This window comes from Boleophthalmus pectinirostris, unplaced genomic scaffold (genome assembly GCF_026225935.1).
Source record: "Boleophthalmus pectinirostris isolate CB_2022bp ecotype Guang Dong unplaced genomic scaffold, ASM2622593v1 HiC_scaffold_1, whole genome shotgun sequence".
NCBI lineage: Eukaryota > Metazoa > Chordata > Actinopteri > Gobiiformes > Gobiidae > Boleophthalmus > Boleophthalmus pectinirostris.
The window spans coordinates 27,193,206-27,219,700 of NW_026570970.1; the positions used below are offsets into that span (position 1 = coordinate 27,193,206).

The 26,495-nt window shown below is 36.9% G+C and overlaps 1 protein-coding gene across 1 annotated transcript in view; it reads right to left on the minus strand.

Annotated features, from left to right (window-relative positions):
- The window catches only part of lrp1bb (low density lipoprotein receptor-related protein 1Bb), a 378,766-nt gene that overhangs the window by 186,146 nt on the left and 166,125 nt on the right, over nt 1-26,495 (minus strand). Inside the window, exons 21-24 of the mRNA XM_055149901.1 lie at nt 18,412-18,612; nt 10,197-10,442; nt 3,577-3,774; nt 960-1,164 (exon numbers count right to left, since the gene is read on the minus strand). Coding sequence (XP_055005876.1) covers nt 960-1,164; nt 3,577-3,774; nt 10,197-10,442; nt 18,412-18,612 — 850 coding nt within the window. The remainder of the gene's footprint in view (nt 1-959; nt 1,165-3,576; nt 3,775-10,196; nt 10,443-18,411; nt 18,613-26,495) is intronic.

Here is a 26,495-nt window from a genome sequence, read left to right on the forward strand (position 1 = left end):
TCATACATCAGGCCGCGCACACAAGTGAGAAATACAACACGGTGGGACTTTTCTGAGAGCTTGATGGATAGCAGAAGCATATATGGTGCAGTATTAAGTCCGGAAATATCATACAAATGTACATGCAAAGATCATTTTTACTTTGTTAATTGATGTGTTTCGCTTAGGATTACTGTTAATAGTTTAAGGCAATGGTGTCTGCATCGTTTTATCCCACAGTTTTGGCACAGATTTCAGTGCTGTAAATTAACATTAGGGTTGCACTTTACAGCACAGTAATAGAATGGGAATAGCAACTAAGATCACAATAGGATAATCCACTTTATTTCTATATATTTCCAAGAAATTACTAACCGCGTTTCTTGGTAATGTACAGTCTTTATAATTGAGGTAAGATTCATTTTATTACCATGAAATAAAGCTGAATAAGAGATGGTCCTTGGTTTTCACAGACCATGTACTATAATTTCACATTTATCTATTGTGTTGTAATATAATGCTTGATAATATGGCTTCTGTCATCATTATAAATTAAAAAAAGAGAGATTTAGTTTAATCTATAGTTTGGCCACTTCAGAATGTACCGCCGTCAATAAGTCCTTACTTTGTTTTTGGGCACAACTGGAATAAATGTCATTTTAAAGGCTCTACCAGATTAAAAATGTGAAAAACAAAACTATAAATTTTAAATGGTTTGCAGCAGTCCAGAAGTATTCCTCACTTTCTTTAAGACATTACTAGCATCCTAATTTTCACTGTGATAAGTTTAGAAATGCTTTTCACAACTTTCAGAAACCAGAGTCTGCTGTACAACAATAACTAGTATGCTAACAGGGCATTTCCTGATTTTCTGACAATGAAACGCTTAGATGCAGACAGCACAAAATGGTCTCATTTCAGTGCTCAACTACATGGAAAAGTTTCTTTGAACGTTCATTGTGGTGTTGTTGTGGACCTACCCTTGTCCGGGGTCTAGAGCGATGGCCCTTGGGTGTTCCATGCCTCCAGCAATGAGGGTGGTACGCATCTCTCCATTCAGCAGAGCCACTTCGATCTGGTCTAAGTTACTGTCAATCCAGTAGAGCTTCCCTGTGATCCAGTCTACTGCCAGGCCCTCAGGAGTGGCCAAACCGTGCTGCACCACCACCTCAATCCCAGTCACACCTGGAAACACAAGATCGTGTTAAAGAGGTATTTAAAGTCCATACAGTTTTAAAGGTACTGCTAAAGAGCATACACAATATAATTTTATCTACCATGATAATTGAATAAATACATATTTAGTGTGCTTACTGATAAATACTAACTTAAAAATAAAATCACTTCTACTACTGCTTCTATATAAGTGCTATTACTGCTAAAGGTAGTAAAAGCAAAAGGTACAACTGCTACTGCTATTACAACCTCAATGGATTGCACTAGAAATACTACTAATAAAACTACTACTTTTACGACTTACTGCCCCTGGGGGCAGTATACTACAACTTTACCATCAAGGTCATGGGTTGTGGGAAATAAAATCTTACTTGCCTATTTGACTAAAAAAGTACAGTTCCAAGTAAATTGCTTTCTACCATCTGTGAACCACATTCAAAGCACTGCCATAAGAGCTATACAGTGCTGTGGCCCAGAAGAAAACCTTAGCAAGAAGCCACTTCCATATAAAACTTCTTTGTGCTAGGGGATCTATTAGATATGGTAAAATGCTCTCCCAGCTTTATGTACGATCCTGCTGTTTACAATAATTCTCAGATGCTGTTTCTTTTGTGTGGGCCTTACAAAAGAGTGAAATAGTGCAGCCGCTCAAAAGGCTGTTTCTACAGACCCACGGAGCAAAATAAAAGAGCCTGGACCACAGTGAAAGCGCTGCCACCTGCGGAAAAATACTCTGCACTGGAGCTTTAGTTTACAGAGTTTTTGATAATGCACAACAGAAACTGAAGACTTCTGTGCCAGGTGAATTTAACTCAGCTGTATGTATTTTTTTAAAGAAAGAAATATCAGTGGGCTGAATAAGGATTGTGCATAGACAGTGGAGTAAAAGTCTTCCAATAACAAGATGATGGGGATTGATTCAGGTGATACATTGCAAAGTTTTATTGTGTGAGATTGTACAGATGTAAGCAGCGTTTCCTAGAGGTTTTTATGAGACTATAGAGGCGCAGGGAATCCTTATTGAATCATTTGATTGAATACAATTTTTGGAGTAAATGTCATTTATCATTTCTCTCCTAAGCAAAAAATAAACGATAAAAGATTAAATCAAGTCTTCTTCTAAGACTATGGGCCAAAAATTAGACTGTGGGGGCCACCATACTGTGTTCTATTAATAGGAAACAAACAACTAAACCAATTCTGAAATTACACAACATAATACCTTAGTTAGGACAGTGGTTCCCAAACGTTTCACACTGTATGAAAATATATGGACTTCTGAGTACCAGCAGCTCCAAACCAAATCAGAAACAGGACCATTCCAGTCTAAAAACACTTGGTATACGAGTTCTAAACAATGACTAACCCAAAGGAGGATCATAATATGGATTAAACTGACTTTAAATTAAGTAAATATTTGAACTGAAGAAACAAGGACCAAAAACAGTTCTTAAAACAATAAAAATGTCCATTTCAGTTCAAGTGGTACTTGACCTACACTGTTCAAGAGACAATATTAACCATCAGCATTGTCATTTCATTGACTTTAAAGCAACATATAATGCAAATGAATGGGCACAGTTAAAACATCCATATGGCCATAACAAGTACATAGAGCCAAAACAGCATTGCAGATACCATAACAGCAATTACATACAGATAATTTACTGCAATTTATAAACCACAACAAAAAATTCTAGCTTCATAGACGGAAGAGTAGTATTATCACATGCTACTACTACACTACTCGCCTATGTCCCTTGCTTTAATTCTCCCTATACATCACTGCAGATACAAAGCTTGCATAGCAGAAAAATATATAGTGCAGTATTAAGTCCGGAAATATCATACAAATGTACATGCAAAGATCATTTTTACTTTGTTAATTGATGTGCTTCGGTTGGGATTACTGTTAATAGTTTAAGGCAATGGTGTATGCATCATTTTTATCCCACACTTTTGGCACAGATCTCAGTGCTATAAATTAACATTAGGGTTGCACTTTACAGCACAGTAATAGAATGCGAATAGCAACTAAGATCACAATAGGATAATGCACTTTGTTTCTATTTATTCCCAAGAAATGATTAACCATGTTTCTTGGTAATGTACAGTCTTTATAATTGGATTAGGATTCATTTTATTACCATGAAATAAAGCCGAATGAGAGATGGGCCCTTGTTCCCTTGATCATGTACTTACTATAATTTCACATTTATGGTTCCTTAAGAAAATCTAAACCAGGACTACACAAGACTACCATGTTTGAAAAAAATCTAGCTTCATAGACAGTAGAAGAGCATTATCACAGCTAACACTACTCGCCTACGCCCCTTGCTTTAGTTCTCCCTATACATCACTTCAGATACAAAGCTTGCATTATCTTATACACGGCCGATTGTACATTACTGTGCACAGTACCTCCAGACTCGGATAGGCGTCCTCTGTAGATCTTATCCTCCACCACATCTGTCCAGTAAAGCAGGCTGCGGTTAAAGTGGAAGTCCAGGGCTATGGTGTTTCTAAGGCCAGGCACCAGCAGGCTGTAGTCGCGCTTGTGAAGGTCTATTCTTCTTATCTCGTGGCGGATGGAGAAAATGATAAACGCCTCAAAGGGGTCTGGGAAAAAAGGAAGACAGAAAAACACATTATTTTCTATCCTGTCAGTCAGTCACAGCTAAGGGGGGGTTTGAAGTAAATGGCATTGTAGGAAATAGGTTACAGTTGCTAAAGGGCTACTTGGTGTTGATATTGGACCACTTTGTCTACGTGGTCACTATGGTAGGTTATGGCTACAATAAAAAATACCTTAATAATACTAATATAGTGATAGTTTTAAGAGGCCATATTACACTTTTTTGTGATCTGTCTTATTATATTGGTGTTTTCTTATCAAATACATACCTGGAGGATTGTTTTGTTTCATTCACACATGTTTAACACACATATCTTGCATACTTAGGATGAGGTCTTCTCCCAGACAGAACTGTTACACCTATCATGCGGTAATACAAGTGCTCCACAGTGTTTTTAAACTCATTTGAATGATTTCCAATTTCCAGACTCTACTGAACTAAAGGTAAAAAGGTGGCTGTTAACCTAAAAAGTACTGCTTCATGACATTACAAGGTGGAACAGAGCATTTTGAGGTTTGGAGATAGCAGCATAACACGTCTTAAATCTCACAAAAGTCAATTATACATAAGATCTTTAAATAAATACCATATGATATAAAACATAAACACATTTGTTGTACATTTTAAAGCAGATGTAGTATTGTAGATTTTAAATGAGCCTTAAGTGTGGGAAGTTGGTTAGACAGCTTTGTTCACTTGTTTATGTGTGCGTAAATGGGCAGGGATTAAATGCAGTATTAAAGATAAGTACTTGGCTCTATATGGTATATCTTAAACTTGTACTCTGTAAATCTAAGTTTTATGGTACACTAAAGTAGAAAGTAATTAGATCTTTTAGCAGTGGTTATATAGTGGCCTTGCAAAACAGCTGAATTTGTAGTAATATATTGGTAGGCTTTTGTTAATTAAAAAAAAAAATATCTATGAAAATAATGTTATATTATGGTTTGGTGTGTTCAAGAAGCTTTTCAAAAAGAATTCAAGTTTTAATGATTGTTTGAAAATGTTGCTAATAGGCCAAAAACACAAGGTTGAAAATAAAAAATCTTGTCTGAAATCACTGTTGTAGAACATAATATTTGAACAAAATCCAACTATTACTTTACACCATTGCAGGGTTGTTCATCATCTGGTATAACTAGCCGAATTGGGTTGTACTTCAAATCGACTATAGTACTTGTAATTGCCAGTGAAATTGTTTATTATCAACAGTAATAGTTTAAGATGTTTTGCCAAAAGATAGAAAACATTTCATAATTATTTGAACAATGCAAGAGGTAAAGAATGTGATTATTTGTCTGAAAGCATTTATAGAAAAACTGAAAAACTGGCCTTGACTGAGTTGCATTTAATTTTCAGAGGATATGCATTTTGTTTTAAAAAAATAAAAATCTTGATCACCCATGCCTAAAACTGCAAATCAAACTTAACTTATCAAACTAATTATTTCTTGAAGTAAAGGATTATAGTACTTGGAAACACCACAGTACTGCACAAACGTATGCAACTCTCTAAATTGTAGCTTAGCTTATCTTCCTCACGCTAACATAGCAGCTTAGTAATAATACAGAAGGGAATAAATGTAATTAAAATGTTGTCCTTGCTGCAATGACATGACTGTGGAACCGTGCATGTTTGTTGTTGCAGATTTTCTATTATTATTTCTATTGAGAGAGAAGTTAAGGAAGCTGTGAGCAAGATCCAATATTTCCTGACTAAATTGGGATGTGTTTGTGTGAAAATTTTGATTTATGACAAAGCTGAGAAATTGTGATGTGTTCTAAGGGAAAATAACTGTGTAACTCTTTCCTTGCTTAATGTAAGATTAGAGCTGCAACTGCTATCAATCTGGGAGCGAAAGAGAGGAGCCCGTAATGAAAAGGAAGTTCATAAATCTGATTGTGACAGCAGCATGTGTGTGAGTTATATAGAGATGGTGGCGCAGTCTCATCAAATACATTTTTAGTGGAGAGAGCAGATCTTTCAAACTGCAGTACGAGGATTGGTATTTTAAAAATTATTCAATTAGAAGTGAAAAATAGTTGTCCGTATAATTATATGTGAACTCAAAATGAAATGTAATCAAAAGGGCAAAAGAAACTCCCACATACTATGTATTTAAAGGGAAAAAAAGAAAATCTATCTTATGTTATAGCATGGTTGTAACAAACAAGACATAGACATACTGTATTTACATATGCACTGTATTTTTTAGACTATAAGTCGCGCATTTTTTCATGGTTTGGATGTTTCCTGCAACTTGTACTCCGGTGCGACTTATATATTAAAATTTTCACACACTGACAGCCACGAGAGGGCACTCTAGGCTTGTGTGTCATTATCTATTACTCCTGTACCACTGTCACTTCGCATTCTACTGTGCATGCGTCCTGTAGAAAAAGCCGTTGTTCTGCTGCAAGTAGCGAAATATGCAGCCGAAAATGGTAATCAAGCAGCAGAAAGAAAGTTTGGAGTGAGCGAGAAACTTGTGAGGGACGGCCAGAAAGCGGGAATGGAGAGAACACAGCCTCATGGCAACCGGGTGGGTGCGCCATGCAACTTTCCTGGAAGTCACTGGATGAATCAATGAAGTCTGAACTTCAATGACAACCGAAACCATCCTGTCGGGATTCAGAAAGGCCAGAATAATTCTAACTGAAACTGATGCTAAGTCTGATGACAGCAACACAGAAGAGGAAGCGGCGCTCCATTATGGATCTTCGGTTTATCTCCGGAGGTTGCGCAGAAGTGACAGTGAGGAAGAATTCAATGGATTTAGTGATTTGGAGTGAGATCGTGAGTTTGGTAAACTTATGTTGTTTATGGTATAATTATCTGAATAACTGTGAATATGTTACGTTATTACTATAACTTGCCTTTCAAGATGAAATGTCGGTTCCTGGTCTCTGATTTTATAAAATACATTTCCCCAAAAAGTGCGACTTATAGTCCGGTGCGACTTATATATGTTTTTTTTCTTCTTCACTGGGCATTTTTTGGCTGTTGCGACTTATACTCTGGAGCGACTTATAGTCCGGAAAAAAAGTATATAAAATTTCACAAAATAATGTCATATTCATAAAAGTAGGGGCAACAACATCTCAGTTGGTAGACTGTCCATTGATCTGAAGGCTGACGGTTTAAATCCTGCTCTTGACATAAAAATCATTGGCAGAGTGGTCAGATCCACTGATATACAGGTTGATGGTGCAATTCCAGCAGATTCCACCTTGCCCTCAGTGACTACATACTTTAGTGTGTGAATGTATGTGAATGTGTGAGTGGCTAAATGATCTAAAAGCCTTGAAAGTTGAAAAGCATAATATAAAGATGTGACCAGCATGACTATTTAAAACAGAAATGAGAAAAAGTCAGTCTTTTAAAAGCAGTACATAGAAAGTTTATATACGGTTAGAGATGACTAACAATGAACTCAAGTTTCTTCTTGTTTCTTCCTGTACAGAAATGCAATATTATCTTAAACATAAAAAATATTATTTGCTTTTTCTGATTTATATGCTTCCATATCAAGTCCTTGCCTTGATAAGTTTGACTAGTAACTTCAGGCATGTACATTTTTATACAGTAAAAAATGTATATTAAAGTGTTGTAAAAATATAGACATCACAGTTCTTAACAGCCATCCTGCACACTGCAATAAAAAAGTAAGAATTTGTCAAGTAAATCTTGCCAAGTACAGCCACACAACTCATTAAAACCCCACCTTGTTTGTTGCCTTATCAAAATAGTGGAAATGCTTTGAGACATTTATGCCAGCTGAGCAAAAGACTGGTGAAAGATAAAAAGTGGTGAGTTGGAAAGCTTCACTCAGACTGAGCTCAAACCCAAAGCGACAGCCGTCATGGCCAGCAGCCGCTCTGATGTGAGTCTGATCGGATCTGACCTGGCAACGCCCCAAATCACCATTTATTACTATTCCACAGACTAACCCTGCACTTTTCAGGCCTCCCCAGACACTTACAAAATCCTCCTTTTGGACTTCAGTTTGTTTGCTCCCTGCTCACTGCATTAATAACCCACACTTGAAGGTTATGCTTTTTGATGCGGCATAAACAGGAGAAGAATTACGGCAATTTGCAAAGTACGTGCAGGAGAGCTACAGTAGTGTGTGGGCTGTCAAGGATACTAGCAAAATTATGTTTTAATTATGTTAAGTTTTATTACCATGTGCATTACTGTACAGTTGTACTTTTTTTTTTTTTTTTTACTTGTTTGAATCTAAATTAACTTCAAAAGAAAAGGAGCAACTGTAAGCCTATAGTAGTTAGATATAATTACATTGTTAAAGATATACACTGTTTATTAAACCCCATTACCTGTGTTACGTTTTATAGTAAGACCTTTTCAAAGATACAATTTCTAATTTGTACGTTGATATGATTAGTTTTAGCTTTTTTTTCTAACAGAAGTATTTATTGAATATGTTACACTGAACAATGAATACCAAATGAATCTAATATTATGATTGTTTAATTGTTTAATTAGTAGTTTCAATATGGTATATTTTCCTTGTTTTTGATATATGTCATGTTTGGATTTGCTTTCAAGAATTTTTCTGGTGAAAGGTGCATTATGTAACTTTTGCTGGAATGTTCCACTGTAAGACATTACATAGCTCCAGTTTACACTGATTAAATTACAAGTGGATTTATAGCTTAAAAATTAGTGCTGTCATGCGATTAAAAAAATTGAGAGATTAATTAATTATGATCTGTAATTAATTAATCTAATTAATCTCATTTTAATCTCACCTAAAAATTGCTGAGAAAAGCCTTCAATTTGAGGTATTTTCATTTAAATTCATTATTACATTATTGTGGCAGATCAAAAGACTGATATAGAACAAAAAAAAAGTGACTTTATAAAGTCATTTATTGTTTAACAAATCTCTCCAATTTGGCTGTTGAGCCCAAGTCTCCATGAATAAGAAACTGTTTGCTGTAAAGTAGCAAAGACTAGGAAATCTGAACATAATAACTTTTGTTTACTTAAAGACAATAAAAAGTCCAGTCTTTCCTTAACCATATTAAAAATATTGTTGATAGAGAAATGCTTTATATATGAGATCACTGGTTTTAGTCCTTGTTTTAGTCCTGGTTTAGACCTGGTTTAGACCTGCTTTAGTCCTACTTTAGTCCTAGTTTAGTCCTGGAATGGGTTAATCCTGGTTTTAGTCCTGGTGTTAGTTCTGGTTTAGTCCTGGTTTAGTCCTGGTTTAGACCTGGTTTAGACCTGGTTTTAGTTCTGGTTTTAGTTCTGGTTTAGACCTGGTTTAGTCCTGGACTGGATTAGTCCTGGTTTTAGTCTTGGTGTTAGTTCTGGTTTAGAGGCGCACAGGAGGAAGCGCGGTTTACGCAGCGTACGCGAGAAAACACGATCCACACGCGGCTCACGGGAGCACGTCGGTGTCCGCACAGTGTCTACGAAAGGAAACATGGTCCGCGCGTTCTCAGGTTAATGACGATGATGAAGGTGTGTGTTTGTTTGTGTGTGTTTGTGTGTGTTTGTGTGCGTGTCCCCTCATGTGGCAGGTCACTATAGGACAGTAGTGCAGACATCATGAGCCTATGCACGTTGTTTTCACCAGTGACATTTAAGTTGTAGGCGATATTATATTTGTTATTTTCTTTTATATTTCACATCGGGAGAATAATTTCCAAGACACGAATGCGTTTTTACCTGTGCACTGCTGCCTCTGTTCTACTGGCTGTTCAACCTCGTCCATTGTGCAACTGACGCCGCCAACATAACGTTTACATCGCTCTTACTGCGCGCGTTTTGTGTGGGTTTCCGACAATGAGTGGAATTACCGAAATAAAAAAATGTATAAATGTGTTTTGTGTGTGTGTGTGTGTGTGTGTGTGCTGTTGTCCCAACAACACATAAAAACTGGTTTAATAATAAAGCAACTCGCATACAGAAACAGTAAAGTTAGCGATTAAAAAACATAACGCGCTAAATATGACTGTAATTAATTAATCGCAATTAACGCGATAATTTGACACCCCTATTAAAAATATTTAGAAAACACATTCTGACTGAGAGTGAGATCACCTCTTGACAGATCTGACCAGTAACTTTCTCGGGTTTGGTCTCCATGAAGATAGAAAGGTTTAATGCCATAACACTGAAATATTCCAGACAAAGCAACAACATCATGGAGAATAATATTTAATGGAGCCTTCACCATCAAAATTACAGAATGCAAACAAAGATTATATCAATATGAATAATCTTTTTGTTTTTGTCTGCTGTAATTTTGTATTTATATTATGACTGCAGTATGTTCTTATAATTACACAAAATGAACAAAGTGAACCCAATATGTAAAAAAAAAATTAAAAAATAGTCAGACTTGCTAAAACCCAGATGCCCTGCCGTTACCGTTGCTGTGACAGGTGTCTCCGTCGGCGTCCAGGGTCCAGCCGGGGTAGCAGGAGCACTTGACACTGGTCTTGTACTGCTGGCACACCTGACTGCACTTGAGGTGTCTGCTGCAGTAGTCCACCAGCTCACACGTCCTGTTCGAGGAGTCCAGGTGAAGCCCAGGGGGACAAGAACACACCACGCCTTTCCCAGGGGCCACGGTGCACTGGTGACTGCAGCCTCCCCGAGCTACCAGGCACAGGTCTGAACAGAGAAAGAAAAGGAGCGAAAATTGGTTAGAGAGGGACTTTTGGTGTTCTAAGATATCTAACAAGGTGATACTGTGGATATATATAGTTGGCTCTGGAGTGTTAAAGGCCCTATATTAGCCGAAATTGACTCTAGTGAGATTTAAATCATGTTATAATGTTTTTACCTCATCAAAAACATACCCGGACTTGCGTGTTGTTTCCTTCACACATGTTTGAGTAAAAGAGGTTTATTTGTTTGTCTACATCTCAAAGCTCAAAATGCTCTGTTGTAACTTGTGATGTCACGTAGTAGTGGTGGTTGGTTCAGTAGAGATGAGAAATTCCAGAGTTGAAATTATGATTCCAAATAATTCCAGTGAAGTTGTATAGCATTTAAAAAACAGTGGAGCACTTCTGTTTTCTGTATGAGAGACAAACTCAGCCTAAATATGCAGGATTTGTGGGTTTGTTAACTAAAAATGGCAAATAAATAAAGTTGTTTTCTGTTTTGCTTTTTTTAAAGTGAATTCTACTTTTGCATCCCATCCACTGTTGCCCTCCAGTGTTTTAGTTATATTTACAAATGTCTTTTCAATGATATGTATTATGATGTCGTTGAAACTATTTGTTTGATGCTCTGAATTACATTTCGCTTAGAATAATCTTAAAGAAAACACACACAAGGTTGGCGGTTCGATTCCCGCTCTCGAGATAAACATCATTGGTTGACCCACAGGTTGGCTGGTGTGATTCCAGTTTCCACAGATGAATGCTATCGTTGTGACCTTGGGCAACCTACCTCACTACTTAACTTAACTACTACTTAACCTACCGGTGCCTGTGTACAGTGGTGTATGAATGTGTGTGTGAATGGGTGAGTGGTGCCTTGAAGGTGGAAAAGCATGATAGAAAAATGTGACCATTTACCATGTGAAGGTCACATTTAACATTTCTGCTATTTTAATGCTTTTACCTCAAGAATTTCAGAATTGCTTAGTTTGTCAGTTTGTGGAATTGGCTTTAATCACTGTTTTGAAAACCACATTATTTTTCCTAATTAAAAGAAGCAAGCCAACATTCACAGATTTAAAAAGAACCACTTTACTGTGAACAAAACAACACTTAAGAACTCACAAATTGCTGCATTCAATTATACAAGGTTTGGTCAAAAGTCACATGAATTACAGCAGAACTCAGGGCCAGCCATTGTAAAGTACCGTGATCCTTGTGTTTGCATAAAATGAGAATTAATGACTAAAGAGTAAGAGCCTTCGTGCACAAGGTTGTCAAAGAGTGTACCTGAACAAAACAAATGACTTTTATTTACAGCTAAATGCAATAATTTTAAAGTCTGCTGTGCGTGAGACAGGCATTAAATTGTGATAGCGATTGTGATAAGTTGAGGAAAATGTTTTAGAAAGAGGGTATTTCATTCATAGCTAGGAATAAATGGAAATTGATTACAGCATTGCAGCACATATAGTAGGTATGTTAACATTAGGTATTTTCACCTATAAGGTTAGTGCCAATAAGTATACATGCATCAATATAAAAAGTCAAATGACTCAAGAAACTAAAATATGTTTTCAATACACTTTTTTCTTTTTTTTTCTATAGGCCCAAAGTTATTCTCAAATTTAACCCACATTAATATTACTTTTGGTTTATGCCTTGCATACTGGAAGTGTTCCACATTAATCAGCATAATTTATTCCCAAGATCAAATAGCATATAGGCAAGGTGGGTGCAGTGTCTTGCAAAAGGACTAGGGCTGGGTATCATTCAGAAGTTTCCAATACGATACATATCTTGATACATAGCCCACGATATAGTGTACTTTTGATTCTATAAGATATATTTCAAATTGATTCGATACGGTTCAGTAAAAAATAAAAGCTAAATCATGGCTGTGATAATAAAAGTCTTTATTATCACAGCCATGTTTATTATTCACTTTGCACCACTTCTTGTGCAAAGTGAATATGAAACACAAACATTTTAATAATCGAAACAGTGAATATGTCAAATGTGTCGCATAAACGAGTTTCCTTCCTCTGAACAAGCAACAAAACTGTAGCACTGTAACAAAGTAATTTAGTAAAATACACCAAAAAATACTCTTGGCGATATATTGATACCACAGCCCCCAATACCAACCACTGCACTGCCACACTTACTAAATGTGCAATATGTATCTTTTTTTATTTAGGGTCCTTCACCTGCTATTGAAGTGTTATAGCTTAGCCTGAAATGTTCCAGAGTATATTAAACTTATTTCCATGGTGACATACTAATTACACTACCAGGACAAAGTAGAGGCCTCTGTGGGGAGGCCACTCACAGTGCAGGAATTCAAGTTTTTCATTGTATTTATTAAAGGGCCCATACTACACTCTTTTCTGATCTATGTTATAATGTTTCTTCATCACAAACATACTTGTGTTCTCTTTCATTTACACATGTTTAAAATAAAACCTGCATATTTAGGCGAGTGCTCCACTCTGTTTTAAAACTTCACTAGAATAATTTGCATATTTTCAGTCCTGGTATTGCCAATCTCTGAACAATCTACTGAACAAAAGGTAAGCGGAAGCTGTTAACTTGAAAACTACCGCAACCACTATCACAAAGTGGAACAGAGCACAGAACAGAGCTTTGGAGATGTAGACAATGATAAAGCTCAAATGTGTGAATGAAACAACAGGTGTGTTTTTGAGGAGGTAACATTAATATAATAAAGTTCACAGGAATCAGTTTTGCATAATATAGGACCTTTAACACTAAAACACCACAAAGAATCATCCAATTGGTAAATCACAATTTGACAGACTGCTATACTGTAAATGTGAAAATGTTTTTGGCAATTTTGACCTTGTATCTTCATCTTATATTACAAAATGCCATTAGTGCCTTTGATTATCATCTCATCTCCAAACCGCAATATACTTTAAAAGCATTTATCACCGCACACCTAAATTCTGCCCACTTTTTATCTTGATTAAAACCGATCCCTTCTTCCTCCTTCCTCGCGCGGTTCCTCTCTGAAGCCGCTATCAAAGTTATCCCAGTGAAAATAACACTCGTCTGGCTCTTTCTTATCTTACAGTGTTGCAGGTTTCTCTTTCAAGGTGGTCAGGAAAAGCTCTGCCCTCTCACACCGGGAGGGAAGTGGAGTCTGCGGTTTTTAAAGTAGTGGGTGTGGACCGCTCCGGGACCAATCATTCAGATGGTCTTTCATGTTCACTTCACAGACTGGGACAACTGACTAGACAACATTCTCAAACACACTACAATACATGCAATTTAGGTAATGGCACTGTACTTTAAAAACAAGAGAAACAGAACTAATTCATTTTAAGTTACAGCAGTCCAAACTTATTCTGCATTTGTAGCAGCAAATTCTTCATCGCAATGACTTTAGAAGCACTTTTCACAACTTTCAGAGGCCAGAGAGGTAACGCAAACAGCAACTAACAAGCCAAGTCAAGTTTAAGTTTGCTATATAATTAGATGCAGGCACAACACAGTGTTCACATTTGGCCTTAACAGCTATTTTGACGTTATTTGTATGGGGACGAGACAAATTTTACTTTCATTACATTATTTTTCTTTAAGTAGATCGAGCATGATTAAACACATGGTCTAACTCAGTAATAATATGTGTATTATTTTAGGCTTAGACCATTATCACATTTCAGAGAAGCTCTTGGTGTAGGCATAAAAAAGACAAAAAGTTATGCCAGGCTTTTCATGCTTGTCGTATCCCTTCAATTGTTTTAGATCTTGTTACAAAATATTTTCAGGAGCCTGTGATCAATACGAGTTCACCTGTTGCAGTTCAAATTACCGTATTTGTCAAACTATAAGTCGCACTTTTTTTCATGGTTTGGGTGTTTCCTGCAACTTATACTCCGGTGCGACTTATATATTAAAAATTTCAGACTGACAGCCGCAAGAGGGCGCTCTAGACTTGTGTGCTAGTAGCTAGTACTACTACTACTCCTGTACCACTGTCACGTCGCACTCTACAGCGTATGCCTCCTGTAAAAAAAGCCGCTGTCTTGCTGCAAATAGTAAAATATGCAGACGAAAACGGTAATTGAGCAGGAGAAAGAAAGTTTGGAGTGAGCGAGAAACTTGAGAGGGACTGGAGGAAAACGGGGATGGAGAACACAGCTTCACAGCAACCGGGAAGGTACACCATGCAACTTTCCTGGAAGTCACTGGATCAATCGACAAAGCCTGAACTTCAATGACAATCGAAAACATCCTGATTCAGAAAGGCCAGAATAATTCTAACTGGAAATGATGCTGAGTTTGACGGCAGCTACACAGAAGAGGAAGCGGTGTTCCGTTTACATCATGGATCTATGGTTTATCTCGGAGGTCGCACAGAAGTGACACTGAGGATGAAGAATTCAATGGATTTAGTGATTTGGAGTGAAATCATGAGTTTGTTATGTTGTTTATGCTATAATTATCTGAATAACTGTTCATATGTTACGTTAATATATTAATGCCTATTCAGCCTGTTGTTCTCTATTCTATTGTTATTACTACAACTTGCCTTTCAAGATGAAATGTCGGTTCCTGGTCTCTGATTTTGTAAAATACATTTCCCCAAAAAGTGTGACTTATAGTCCGGTGCAACTTATATGTTTTTTTTCTTCTTCTTTGCGCATTTTTTGGCTGGTGCGACTTCGCGACTTATAGTCCGAAAAATACAGAAATTTAATTTTTTCCTGAGTTTTTTTTGTGTGTGTGTGTGCTGTCTTGAAATAAAGCTCACATTAAAGTCTAACAGAGCTTCAGACAGAGCATGCTTACACTTAGCATCACACCGCCAGGGAATGTTGATGACATGAGTTGCAAAGTGCGTGTAGTAGACGACTAGTAGGTTATAATAAAATGTCACCAAATTTTTCAAAACGTCCCAGATTATCCAAATTTCACCCCACTTCACGCTACTAGATCAAAAGCTTGCATAGCACTTCTCTGCCTGGATAACCCTCGCACACAGGAGTCCTATAGTGTCCCCTGGAGAATGGGTCAGAGGCGCAGGAGAAAATGAACCTCCATGTTTACACTGCCTCACTTTCGGAGATTAGATGTCCGGATATAGTCACATGAGAAGCTTTAGCTGTGCCTCTGTGGGCCACTGGACAAATACACTCATGTTTACCTTAATCACAGACCATTTCTTTATGCTCCCATCTGTCCCCTCTGCCTCTGAGAAAACACAGCACTGGCTCCATGCTGCTGAATGTGAATGAAAGCTTAAAACAAAGACCCCCTGGGGAGAGGTTATATCATCGCCGGGTTTCAAGATAAAAACATGAAAAATCCGCTCAAACTTATACTTGCCCTTCTGCTCTGTAGGGGGAGTTGGAAGTTTGCAGTAATTTGCGTTGCCAACACTAATAAAAGACACATCAGACCGTGTTTTATTATTATATTAAAGCGTATGCATGCCTTTCCTTTTGGTCTTTGCCAGGTTGCCACGGTAACCTATCTCCCGGTGTGCAATGGTATTGATTTGGACTTCCTGAACCATTTCTTCATTAATTTATCCAGACTATGGAGTGGCAAAAACAATATTAAACTGATACAAACAAAAATTTGATCCAGAAGACATAGTTCCCACTGCAAGTAAATTATTAGTTGTAGTATCTTGTTTATTTTATCTTTACTAGTTTATGACATCTAAAGTCATCTAAGCCTGCCAAAGGAATGCAAACCTGTGAAACTTAAAATAAGGAGAAAAACTTGGACTAAAAATAAGAATTCTACTGCTCAAATTAAGAAAAAAAAACCCTGAATAACCTAGAACCTTAACCTACAACTTAGAACTTGAACTTTTTGCAGTTTTATAAAAAATAACTGCTGTACACTTGGGAAATGCCATGTCTGAATAGTGTGTGTATAATATGTATAATTATTATACACACAGCCTATTCACTGCTGTTCAGTATTCATCTGTGCCTTATATGTATGGAGGGAAAACACATTATAATGAAATGTCATGTAATTATTTATCATTGTACGCATGGAATCTGATTGCTCTGTGATGAAGGACAATCACATGTAATTTAAGTAATTAGGCGTCATTAGGGATGGTTAGAACATGCTGTACTGTATACTGTTAATGTCATTTACATCCACTGTGGCGTGACACACTTATGCTGCATTTTGAGCTTCACCCCAAGAGCTCATTACATATTGTTCAATTAACTGTCAGGACATAGTCACAGTTATCAGGGCAATATAATTATTTGTATAATTATATCAAAATCTTTAGGCAAAAACATAGTATTCACTTATTTTGCAAACATTAGACATTTGTTAAGGATTGTTGGCATGCTGTTTGTTGTTTCTGTTCCCCTTACCCCTGGGCCTGAACATTAGATGCATCTACTCTCCCAAATAAGGAGAAGAAAAAGCATTCAAAATTGATAAGAAGTCTGGTTAGTTTAGACGCTTTAGCAGATAGTTTAGTAAACAATATGACTTCATAACTACAAAGGTATAATTTGTGAGGAATTTTTCCACTTAAGGATGCACATACTGCATTGTCACACTTAATGTTGATCATCTAGAATACTCCATTATGCAATGTTTGTAAACGATTAAAGCCAAAACCATACTTGTAATTGAAACGTGATTAATTGCACAGCACAGTCTAGTTTCCAGTTTGAACTTTTGTTTCTTCTTAAAGTAAAGTGAGCCTTGGCTGTCCGTCCCCTTGGAAATCAGCCAAACTCAGACTCAGTCAGAGCTTTGCCGAGGCCCAAACAGTCCATGGATCTCATTATTTTTGACAAGTTTTTCTTTTCCGTTCTACTTTAAAGTGCTTCTTCACCCAAAAATATATCTTTGGAGAATCAAACACTCAACCCCCCGTAGGTTTGAGGTGGCTATAAAAAGTTTGTACTCAGAAGAGCGTCTATGGTCAACTTGAATGTTGTTAGTAGCAATAAATTCCCATGTTGACACGTTTTTGCATGATGCACTATCAAAGAAAATCAAGTCAACTTCTCCAAGTTGTCAAAACCTGTTTTATCCGAGCTTCTTAGACCGGAGCACTACTGACAGAGGGATTATATTTAGATCAATATTAGCAAATAATGTTGTTTGGTACATAAGGCACGACAGATGTTCTGTTGTGACAAGGTTGACATTGTGCAGAAACTTCACAAAATCACAGTGGGAAGAGCTTGTAATTGGCTATACATAGCTCTGGCTTATGACCCCATTAGAAATTTAAACAAACAAGCTGTCGATATCATTTGGCACTCAAAATCATAGTTTATATTAGAACTTTTTGGCTGCCTCGGACCACAAACTTTATTTTAAATTTTTCTTCCAATGACCTTCTTAAAACTTTGGGAAATTATAAGAGCATGTATTTTATCATGTTAATAAGCAGTAATAAAGACTTTAATAATAGGAAAGTTTTAGTAATTGTCAAATTAGCAGCAGAAAATGGTTATGCAGAATAAGACATTAACTGGGGTCAAATAAATACTTTGAAAACATTGAATTAACCACTTAAATTCACGCAAATAAGAATCTTGTTAGAAATTAATGAGTGTACCCTAATAGAGTGTTACAAACACTTTGAAATCTGATATAATTAATAACAGTTACTGTCTATGATCATACTGAATGAAAGACTAAAAATTACACTTCAAATTGATATGACAACAAATAATCTTGACTGAAATGTCATTGTACAATCATAAAAATGACAAACAAGACAAATGAGTTTTTAAATCTTTTTTTTTTTTCTGTCTTCTGTATTTATATATGTGTTGTGTATTTTAACTTTATCTTTGGTTAGTTTGTAATTTGTCACTCCACAGTATTGGCCACCCGTTAAAATCTTTATTACTCCCATTATTATTCACGGACTGATCAACTGTATGCCAATGACAATAACTTTTCAAAACTGAAGAATTACATGTCTAAGTGTATAATCTTACCACATATAGGTCCCTCGTCTGAGCGGTCAGGGCAGTCCACTTTGCCGTTGCAGATCTTGTCCGGGGTGAGGCAGATGGCGGTGTCGTTGGCACAGGGGTATTTGGGTGGTTTGCACACGGCCGACTCACATGACTCCTCATCAGAGCGGTCCTCACAATCTATGTCTCCATCACACACCCAGCTCTTTGTGATGCATTTACCTGTCAACATACACACAGAGAAACAGTAAGAGGCTGGACTTACATTGAATTCATTTTGTCCCAGCACAGATATATATTTTAACAGCAGCTTGTATGTTCAAGTAAAACAGATATCTGCTGTCTGCATCTAATTATTAAGTGTTTATCCTCTGCCAATAAGGAAATGTGCTGTTATCATGCTAGTTGTCTTGCACTTATAAACTCATTCAGATGAATAATTAGTTAGGAAATTGAGGAACAACTGTGAACTTAAAAATCAGGTCCAGAACTTTTGAGTTAAGGTTAAGGCTAATGGATAATTACATTATTTGAGTCTATGGGACACTAAATTGGAATACAATGTAACAAAACACAATATCAAATGAAAAATGCTCTTTCTATTGGGAATATGAACAAATACTGTAGCATTAATAATAAATGTACTTTGTCCAAGTCCCATTGTCCTTTAAACAAGAGGAACTGGTTTTAATTGCAGTTAAGAGTCGCTCAATGATACACCATCCTTACTATAAGAGGCACTTAAGTTGTACAAGCTATCCTAAAACATCTTATCACAAGTACTCCAGAGTTTTTGTTAGATTATTCTATTCAAACAGAAAATCAATACAGTGAAACTAGGCTGAAAGTTATAAAGTTAAGTAAATAACCTATCAAAATAATTATACAAAAAATTACTTTAAAAGAAAATGTATTAGCATAGAGGAGCAGCAATGTTTTTTCTTCATTTTGGGAAGTAAACAAGACAAGGCTTCGGCGATAATGATTTGCTAAAATATAGATCAACAGGAAAAAAGACCAATGAGAAGCAGTGTTAGTCGGGTATAAAGAGTTCAGTTTCATTGGTTTCGCACTGACACAGTTTTGTACAAGCAAATATGTGCAGATTACAATAGTGGATTATTTGGGTATAAATGCATAGGCCTGTATAATTTTTGGCTACTCACTGTAATTGGATTCAAAGCTGACGACAGCAATGGAAGTGTCGTGAAGACTACGCCGCAAAAAAAAAAAGTCTGCCGGATGATTTACAGCAGTGCATTCTTCTCCATACAAGTGAACAAGAGCAGTGACTGAGCGTGTTTGATATGTTCTCATTTGAGTGTGTTTGGTCAATGGGTCTTTCTGGTTTATCTATGTTGTTGTTGTGCATTTGCTGATTTTAGGCCCTGTGTGTGAAAGCACCCTTAATGTAGTAATTATCCTTTTAGTACAAAACTGACAAACTACAGTCAAAACTCAGTCCTAAGAACTCCACATGGGAGTATCCAAAATTAATAATTTTACAGATATTTCATTTCCCATATAAATGACTTTTCTTTTTTGCAAAGTCATTATCAACAACAAACTCTTTGGTAGCTGTGATGATGCTTGTCCACAGATGATCAATATTCACTCAAATCATCTTGTAAGACAAACTGTTGTTTTTCAAAAGATTTAAAAGGTGTTTTACAGTTGTTCAGTGTTTCAATCAAAGGTCATATAGTGCTGGTTGTTTATGTTCATAGTGTCAATATGTTAAATATAAAGGACATTGGATTGCACAGAGCATGGGCCGTGAGTGAAACAAAGCAATGCAAATTATTACACCATGGTCAGTGAGAATTCTAAAGCTGTGTGATGTTTTGGGTTGATTTTGACACAAATTTCAGTTGCACAACAATGTCTATGATGCTTTGGGAGGTTAAAAGTCGTGGTCATGGTTGGCTGCTGTTGTGGCCTACTGCTTACACATTTTTTTTCGTAGTTTTTAAACTTTTAAACTTTTAAATTAGACTTAACATTTAACACAATGGGATATGAGGGCTTTATTGGTTTTAAAACAGTGCATCTATTTTGAAAGTAAAAGTAGTGTTTTGACAAGGGGTTCAAGTTAAAATATGTAACAATATAACACTCACCAATCACACAGAACTGTCACCAAACCTCCAACATACTGCTACATATAAAAACACACAAAAAACACCATTTGGGGGAAATATGCAAAATTACTGACATAATACCCAAGCTAAGACAATATCATGATATTTAACAGACAGATGAGTACAAAATGCTTAAGTGCTAGTTGGCTGACACTAACTGTTCCTCATGTGTGGTTAGACTATATTGTATTTTGGGTTCAGTATTGTCTCAGCCTGTCAGACTCAGGGCTTTAAAACATGTCTGCACACTAGATGTTTTATTTTATTTCTGTCTCGAATCAAAATCCTCACCATTTGTCATTTTCGGGTGCCTCTTCTATATATATTTTCATTCTCACTTTGATTTTATGGTGGAAATTTTGAGTAATTTAGGAAACTTTTCTTGATGTTTGTCTGCAAAACAAATAATCAATGCAAAACTTGAGCTGATTTTGGTTCATAATTTGGTTTTACAACAATATATAGTCCTCTATTAAAGATGTAGGTGTAAATGGGATGTCATAAAGTTGTTGTCAAAAAGACTCAACAGGCATGCTTTATTGTGATGACATTTGCATTAAAGGCACTGGACCTGATTTTACTGCCTTAAAACAATCAGAATTAGTTCATTTTAGTGCAGTGTAGTGGTCCAAAGTTATTAATTTATTCTATGCAGTGTGAGCATTCTAATTATTCATGATGAGTTTATGAGCACTTTTCACAACTTTCAGAAGCCAGAGCTGAGTTTTGCCATCACTGTAAGCTAAAAACCATTAACAAGCTAATGCACACTTCCTGATTACAACTGAGTGCAATAAAATGCATTATAATTATATCCAGGCAGTACACAGTGGAGTTTTGACCTCAAGATCTGATCCATTAGAATGTTACAAAAAACATAATGATAATTTTCTTCTTTCTTTTTCAATGATGACTTGACAGTTGCAAGCATCGCAAGTCATGCAATATGGCAGACATTTTAAAAAGGAAGACATGCTTAGTAGTCAGAAATGTTAGGAGCGCCAAAGGTAACGCAAGGTCAAACCAGTGTGCGGTAAGATATGTGCAAAACACTATGAAATCTTAACAACTTGCTGTTCTGGCTGTTTTTAAATGGCCTTTTAATAGACCTTCCAAAGCATAACTCACTAAACTATGAAAATGCATCAAATAGGCCCTCTTACTGGGGCACGGCACTGGCTTCCTTGTTTCTAAGCATTGATTTTGGACTTCTTTTACCTCATAAAGCTTTAAACAACCTTGCCCCTTTCCACATTTGGGACTATCTTCTCTTTTATGTTGCCGTGGGAGCGCTGAGGTCCTCCTCGAATTTTCTTTTAAAACTTCAATAAAAAAAACACAGTCTGTTCCTTGTTTTTATGAACCCAAAGAACTAAATATGCTTGATATCTGAACGTCTGCTAAAGCTATTTGAATAGAATCACAGGCATAATCTTAGTTACAGGTCAATTATTTTAAAAAAAATAAAAAATCATATGTTTGAGCAAAATTTGTCTTGCCCAAGTGCAGATACATTGTATAAGCAGCTCTTGAAGTCAAAAGATGTCACCTGAATGTTCTCTGCTTCTAATTATGAAGTGTTTTATTGTCCCAGAATCAGGAAGTCCAAGTTAGCATGCTAGTTCTTGTTAGCCTTACCATGACAGCAAAACTCTGCTCTGGTCTGAAGTTGTGAAAAGTGCTTATAAACTCATCACTGTGATTAATTAAGATGCTCTGAATGCAAAAGGTAATTGAGGAATAACATGGACCTCTGCAAATAGTTGTATTTTTTCACATTTTTAAGACCGTACAGTTTTGAGTGGTTACCCCAGGACTAAACGGCTTCCAGTTTGACTATGCTACATCCTTTCCTTTGTAATATTTACACTGATAATTTGTTATTTTTGCTTTATGTACAGTAATAGTTTACAGTTATAGTACTGATTGACAATGTTATAGTAGACATTATTCTGTGTTCATGTTAACATTTTTAAGAGACTGATAAAACTGCTGACATAATTTAATTTTGCACATCATAATCACAAATGGTTGCTTTATTGTATTGGAGATTTGCACTAATAATAGTTTGCATTATAATGTGTTGGACTGTCTTTATCTTCTTTGTCCTTGTGAGAAAAGACAGTACAGCCTTGAGCCAGATTAACAGCTTGACCACTCGTCACTGCAGTTGAGTGCTTCTGCATTTTTCACGTATGTGATTTGCTAATTACAGCAGCGTAACACAAACAAAGACCAAACTAACTCCAAGTCTATTTGTGCAACTGCGGTCTGCTGGGGACACTTAATCTTCTCCAGTTCAGGAAACATCCCAAAACCAGCCAATCGTGTTTGAGAACCAGAACGCCTGAGCCGATTATAAAGTTGCATTAGTCACTTGTTTTTTAAGTAGTCTTTCAAAATGTATTCTGCTTTTAAATGCATTGCAAGGCCACACAGAACGCACAGGGTAAAAGACTGATTAAAAAGTGCATTCTTTTGAAATCTGAAGAACTAAGGTTATTTTTGGTGGTTTTAATGTTGTGTGCAAAGTTGTTTTTCTTTTTTTTTTTTTTTTCTTTTTTTTTTTTTATTTATTATTGTGAATGTGTTTTAAAATACACAGAATTCTATTTTTACTATGCAAGCTATCAAACTATTGAAATGTCATGTAACTGTTAAATCTGATGCGAGTAATCTGATTTCATGTTTGATTGACAAGGGAATGTGTGCAAAAAGGTCAAACAAATGTGACAAAGACAACAATGAAATGTTAAAGACTGAGCTACTTTAAAATTGTCTTCTAAGGGCACTTTCACACCACTGGTTCGTTTAGTTGGTCCGCACCAGGCAATAAAAGTGTTATTATGTAGCATATAGACTCCAGTGTGGTCCGCTTTCACACCTGCAAACAAACCAAAATTGGTCAGATTGACGTATATCCAAGGCTCCTGCACACAGCGGGTTTGACTGCACGTGGCTCAGGGACGCTCTCCCCACGTCAGACCTTTCGGAAGCGAGGCCAACACACACCGTCTCACGCAGTGGCTTTCCCACAGCGCTCACATCCCCCCCAAGCGGAGGCCGGCCTCCGGCAGACACGGTTTCTCCCTGGCCCGGGGAGCGTGGACTCGCAAACCTACGAACCACCAGCCGCGGGGCACGCGCCCGGACCCAAACTCAGCCCCCCATCACAGCCAGCCCCGCACACATAGGGGTTGATCCTGCCAGTAGCATATGCTTGTCTCAAAGATTAAACCATGCAAGTCTAAATACACACGCCCGGTACAGTGAAACTGCAAATAGCTCATTAAATCAGTTATGGTTCTTTTGATTGCTCTACCGTTATGGTTCGAGGTTCGCCCAATGTCTTTTTCTCTCACCACAAACAGGAAATTAAATAATTAATATCTCCTCCCCAGATGCATTTCAAATAGTTTAGAACTACTGTCCATGGTTTGGACCCAAGTTCGAGTTCACATCAGAAGGACCGCAGTAGAGTTTGGTGTTTGGTGGGGAGTCAAGTGGACTGAGACCACCTCTTTTATGAGGTCTCACTCCACTTGATTTAGTGCAGATCTGAGTGTGATTGATGCTTTCATACCAACGGAAACGAACCGAACTAAGAGCTTCTGTTTCTAAGGGAACGTTTGGTGTGCACCAACTGCTGTCGGTGTGAAAGCACCCTAAATACAAGTGTTGCCCTAGTTACCTTAAAAAATCCTCTACTTAACTGACACATCACTGAGCACATCAGAAATCTTATATAATTATTGGGTTATCTGATTATTTTAGTTATCTGACTTTTTACTGTCCATTTTTGGCTGTTCCATTTGGTTGCTAAGTTGCTCATTGATTTGAAGTCTAGCCACATTGCATCTTGTTGTTGTGTTGTTGTATCTTTGTGCAATACAGTCATACACCCAAAATCTATACATGTGAAAACACAGTTTGCGTAAATACATGAAAAAAGTCAGGTACAGGTTCTTTAAAAGGGAGAAAAAACTATTTGTTGATGTAAGGACAAAGCACATCAGGTTACGCTGACCTAAAAGCCCCACATCTTGACTGAAACCATGCAGTACTTTTCACACAGTTTTTGCCTCTTAGGTAAAACCTGCTCTGACAGTTGCCTTAACGTGGGTAACAAAAATCACTCTTTCAGGGCGAGCTCTTTATTTACAATTCCCATCGTTGTTTTGTTTTATCTCTCAGTTGATCCAAATCTCGTCCATGTCCAACTGCGCAATGCTCGAGTTTGCCTGAGGATATAATGGCAACAACAGCTCAACAATATTCCCATAGTACTACAAAGTGGGTGGAGGTCTACAATGTGTTACTTTAAAACAGAGAGAACAGAGGGCTTTTTGTAACTTTGAAATCGTTTATAATGTTCTTCTGACAGATCCTAAATTTCTACAGGAGAGAATGTTCTGTTCTTTGAAGCAGGGCAGAACAAGTCGCTCCAGAGCCCACGGATGTGACATGGAGGAATTACTTTGAATAATAATTGTACTGACCAGGCGACCCCAACTACAGCCATGTCTGTTCTCAGTAGCAGTTAGCCATTGGACTTACAGAGAGAAGCTTTGACCCCATCACATCCACTGTGGTCAGAGCACATATGCCACTCAAACAGAAAAAAAAGGAAACGTGGATGTAGTTAGCTGGACAAGTATACTATGCCGGACTTTGAGAGGTTATGGTAGACTTTATTCCTGTAGGGAAATTTCACCTCTGCATTTGAGCCATCCTTTAAAGTGCCTATATTACACTAGTTTCTAGTCTACATTGTTTCCTCATCAAAAACATACCTGAAGTTTTGTTTTGTCTCATTAACACATGATTTTCTCTCAAACTGAAGACACCCCGTTCCACCTTGTGATGTCAAATGGTAATACAGTGTTCTAATGTGTTTTTAAGCTTTATAAAGCGTCACTAGAATCATTTGGAGACCTGGAATCTCTACTGAACTAAAGGTAAAAGGTAGCTGTTAACTTGAAAAGTACCACTACATGACATCACAAGTTGGAACAAAGCATTTTGAGCTTTGTAGATGTAGACAGACTAATAAAAAAGGAATAAAGGATTACTCAACCATGTGTGTATAAAACAAAACTGAACTCCAGGTATGTTTTTAATGAGGTAACATTATAACATGGCTAAAAGTTCATGAGAATCCATTTTGTTGTAATATAGGACCTTTAATGCTACTGAGGCAATTTGTCAAGAGCTGTGGGCGGCACCCAGGGACCCACCTCCAAATCTTCAGTTAGGCTTGTGAGTATTGTTTAGCTGGAGGACTTTGACCTGTTGTGTATGGTTTGGGTTAATCGGGGAAACAGATATGAGGAGAAACACAAACTCTTCACAGATATCTTGCTTTCTATTAGACGAAATCCCCATGTGTCAGCAAACCACATTCTCTATAAATATTCCTTTTGATTTATATTACTAAGCTACACCCACTCTTATGTCCATAAAGCATTTATCAAGGTTTGTGCATAACATGGTCACAGATCATGGTTCTGAATCATACTGATGAAAGGGAAGTAACATGAGTGGGTGCATATGGCACAATAAACAAGTAAACAATAATAGATACATAAAAACTAAAGAGTGTCCTTTGTAAAACATTAATAATAACTTTCTGAAGTGGTGATTCCATAGAGTCAGGTTTATGGAGATGCAAGCCTGCACGGAGTAAGGATGCAGTGCAATTAACACAACCAAATAAAGATAACTTTTCATTTATGTTTTAGGCTAAAAAGTTACAGACTGTGGCTTTAAGTAAATGAGTTCCTAAGTACAGTAACACCACACTGTGCCTCTCAAATTCCAATCTTCAATACTTGTAAGTGGATGGAGAGGTAGTCGTCTGGACTGAACACAGACATTTGGCAGTGAAACGTGAGGCATCAAACATTACAAATCGACTGAGCGACTCTCTAAAGATCAGCACAACAGACGGATGAAATCATCTTT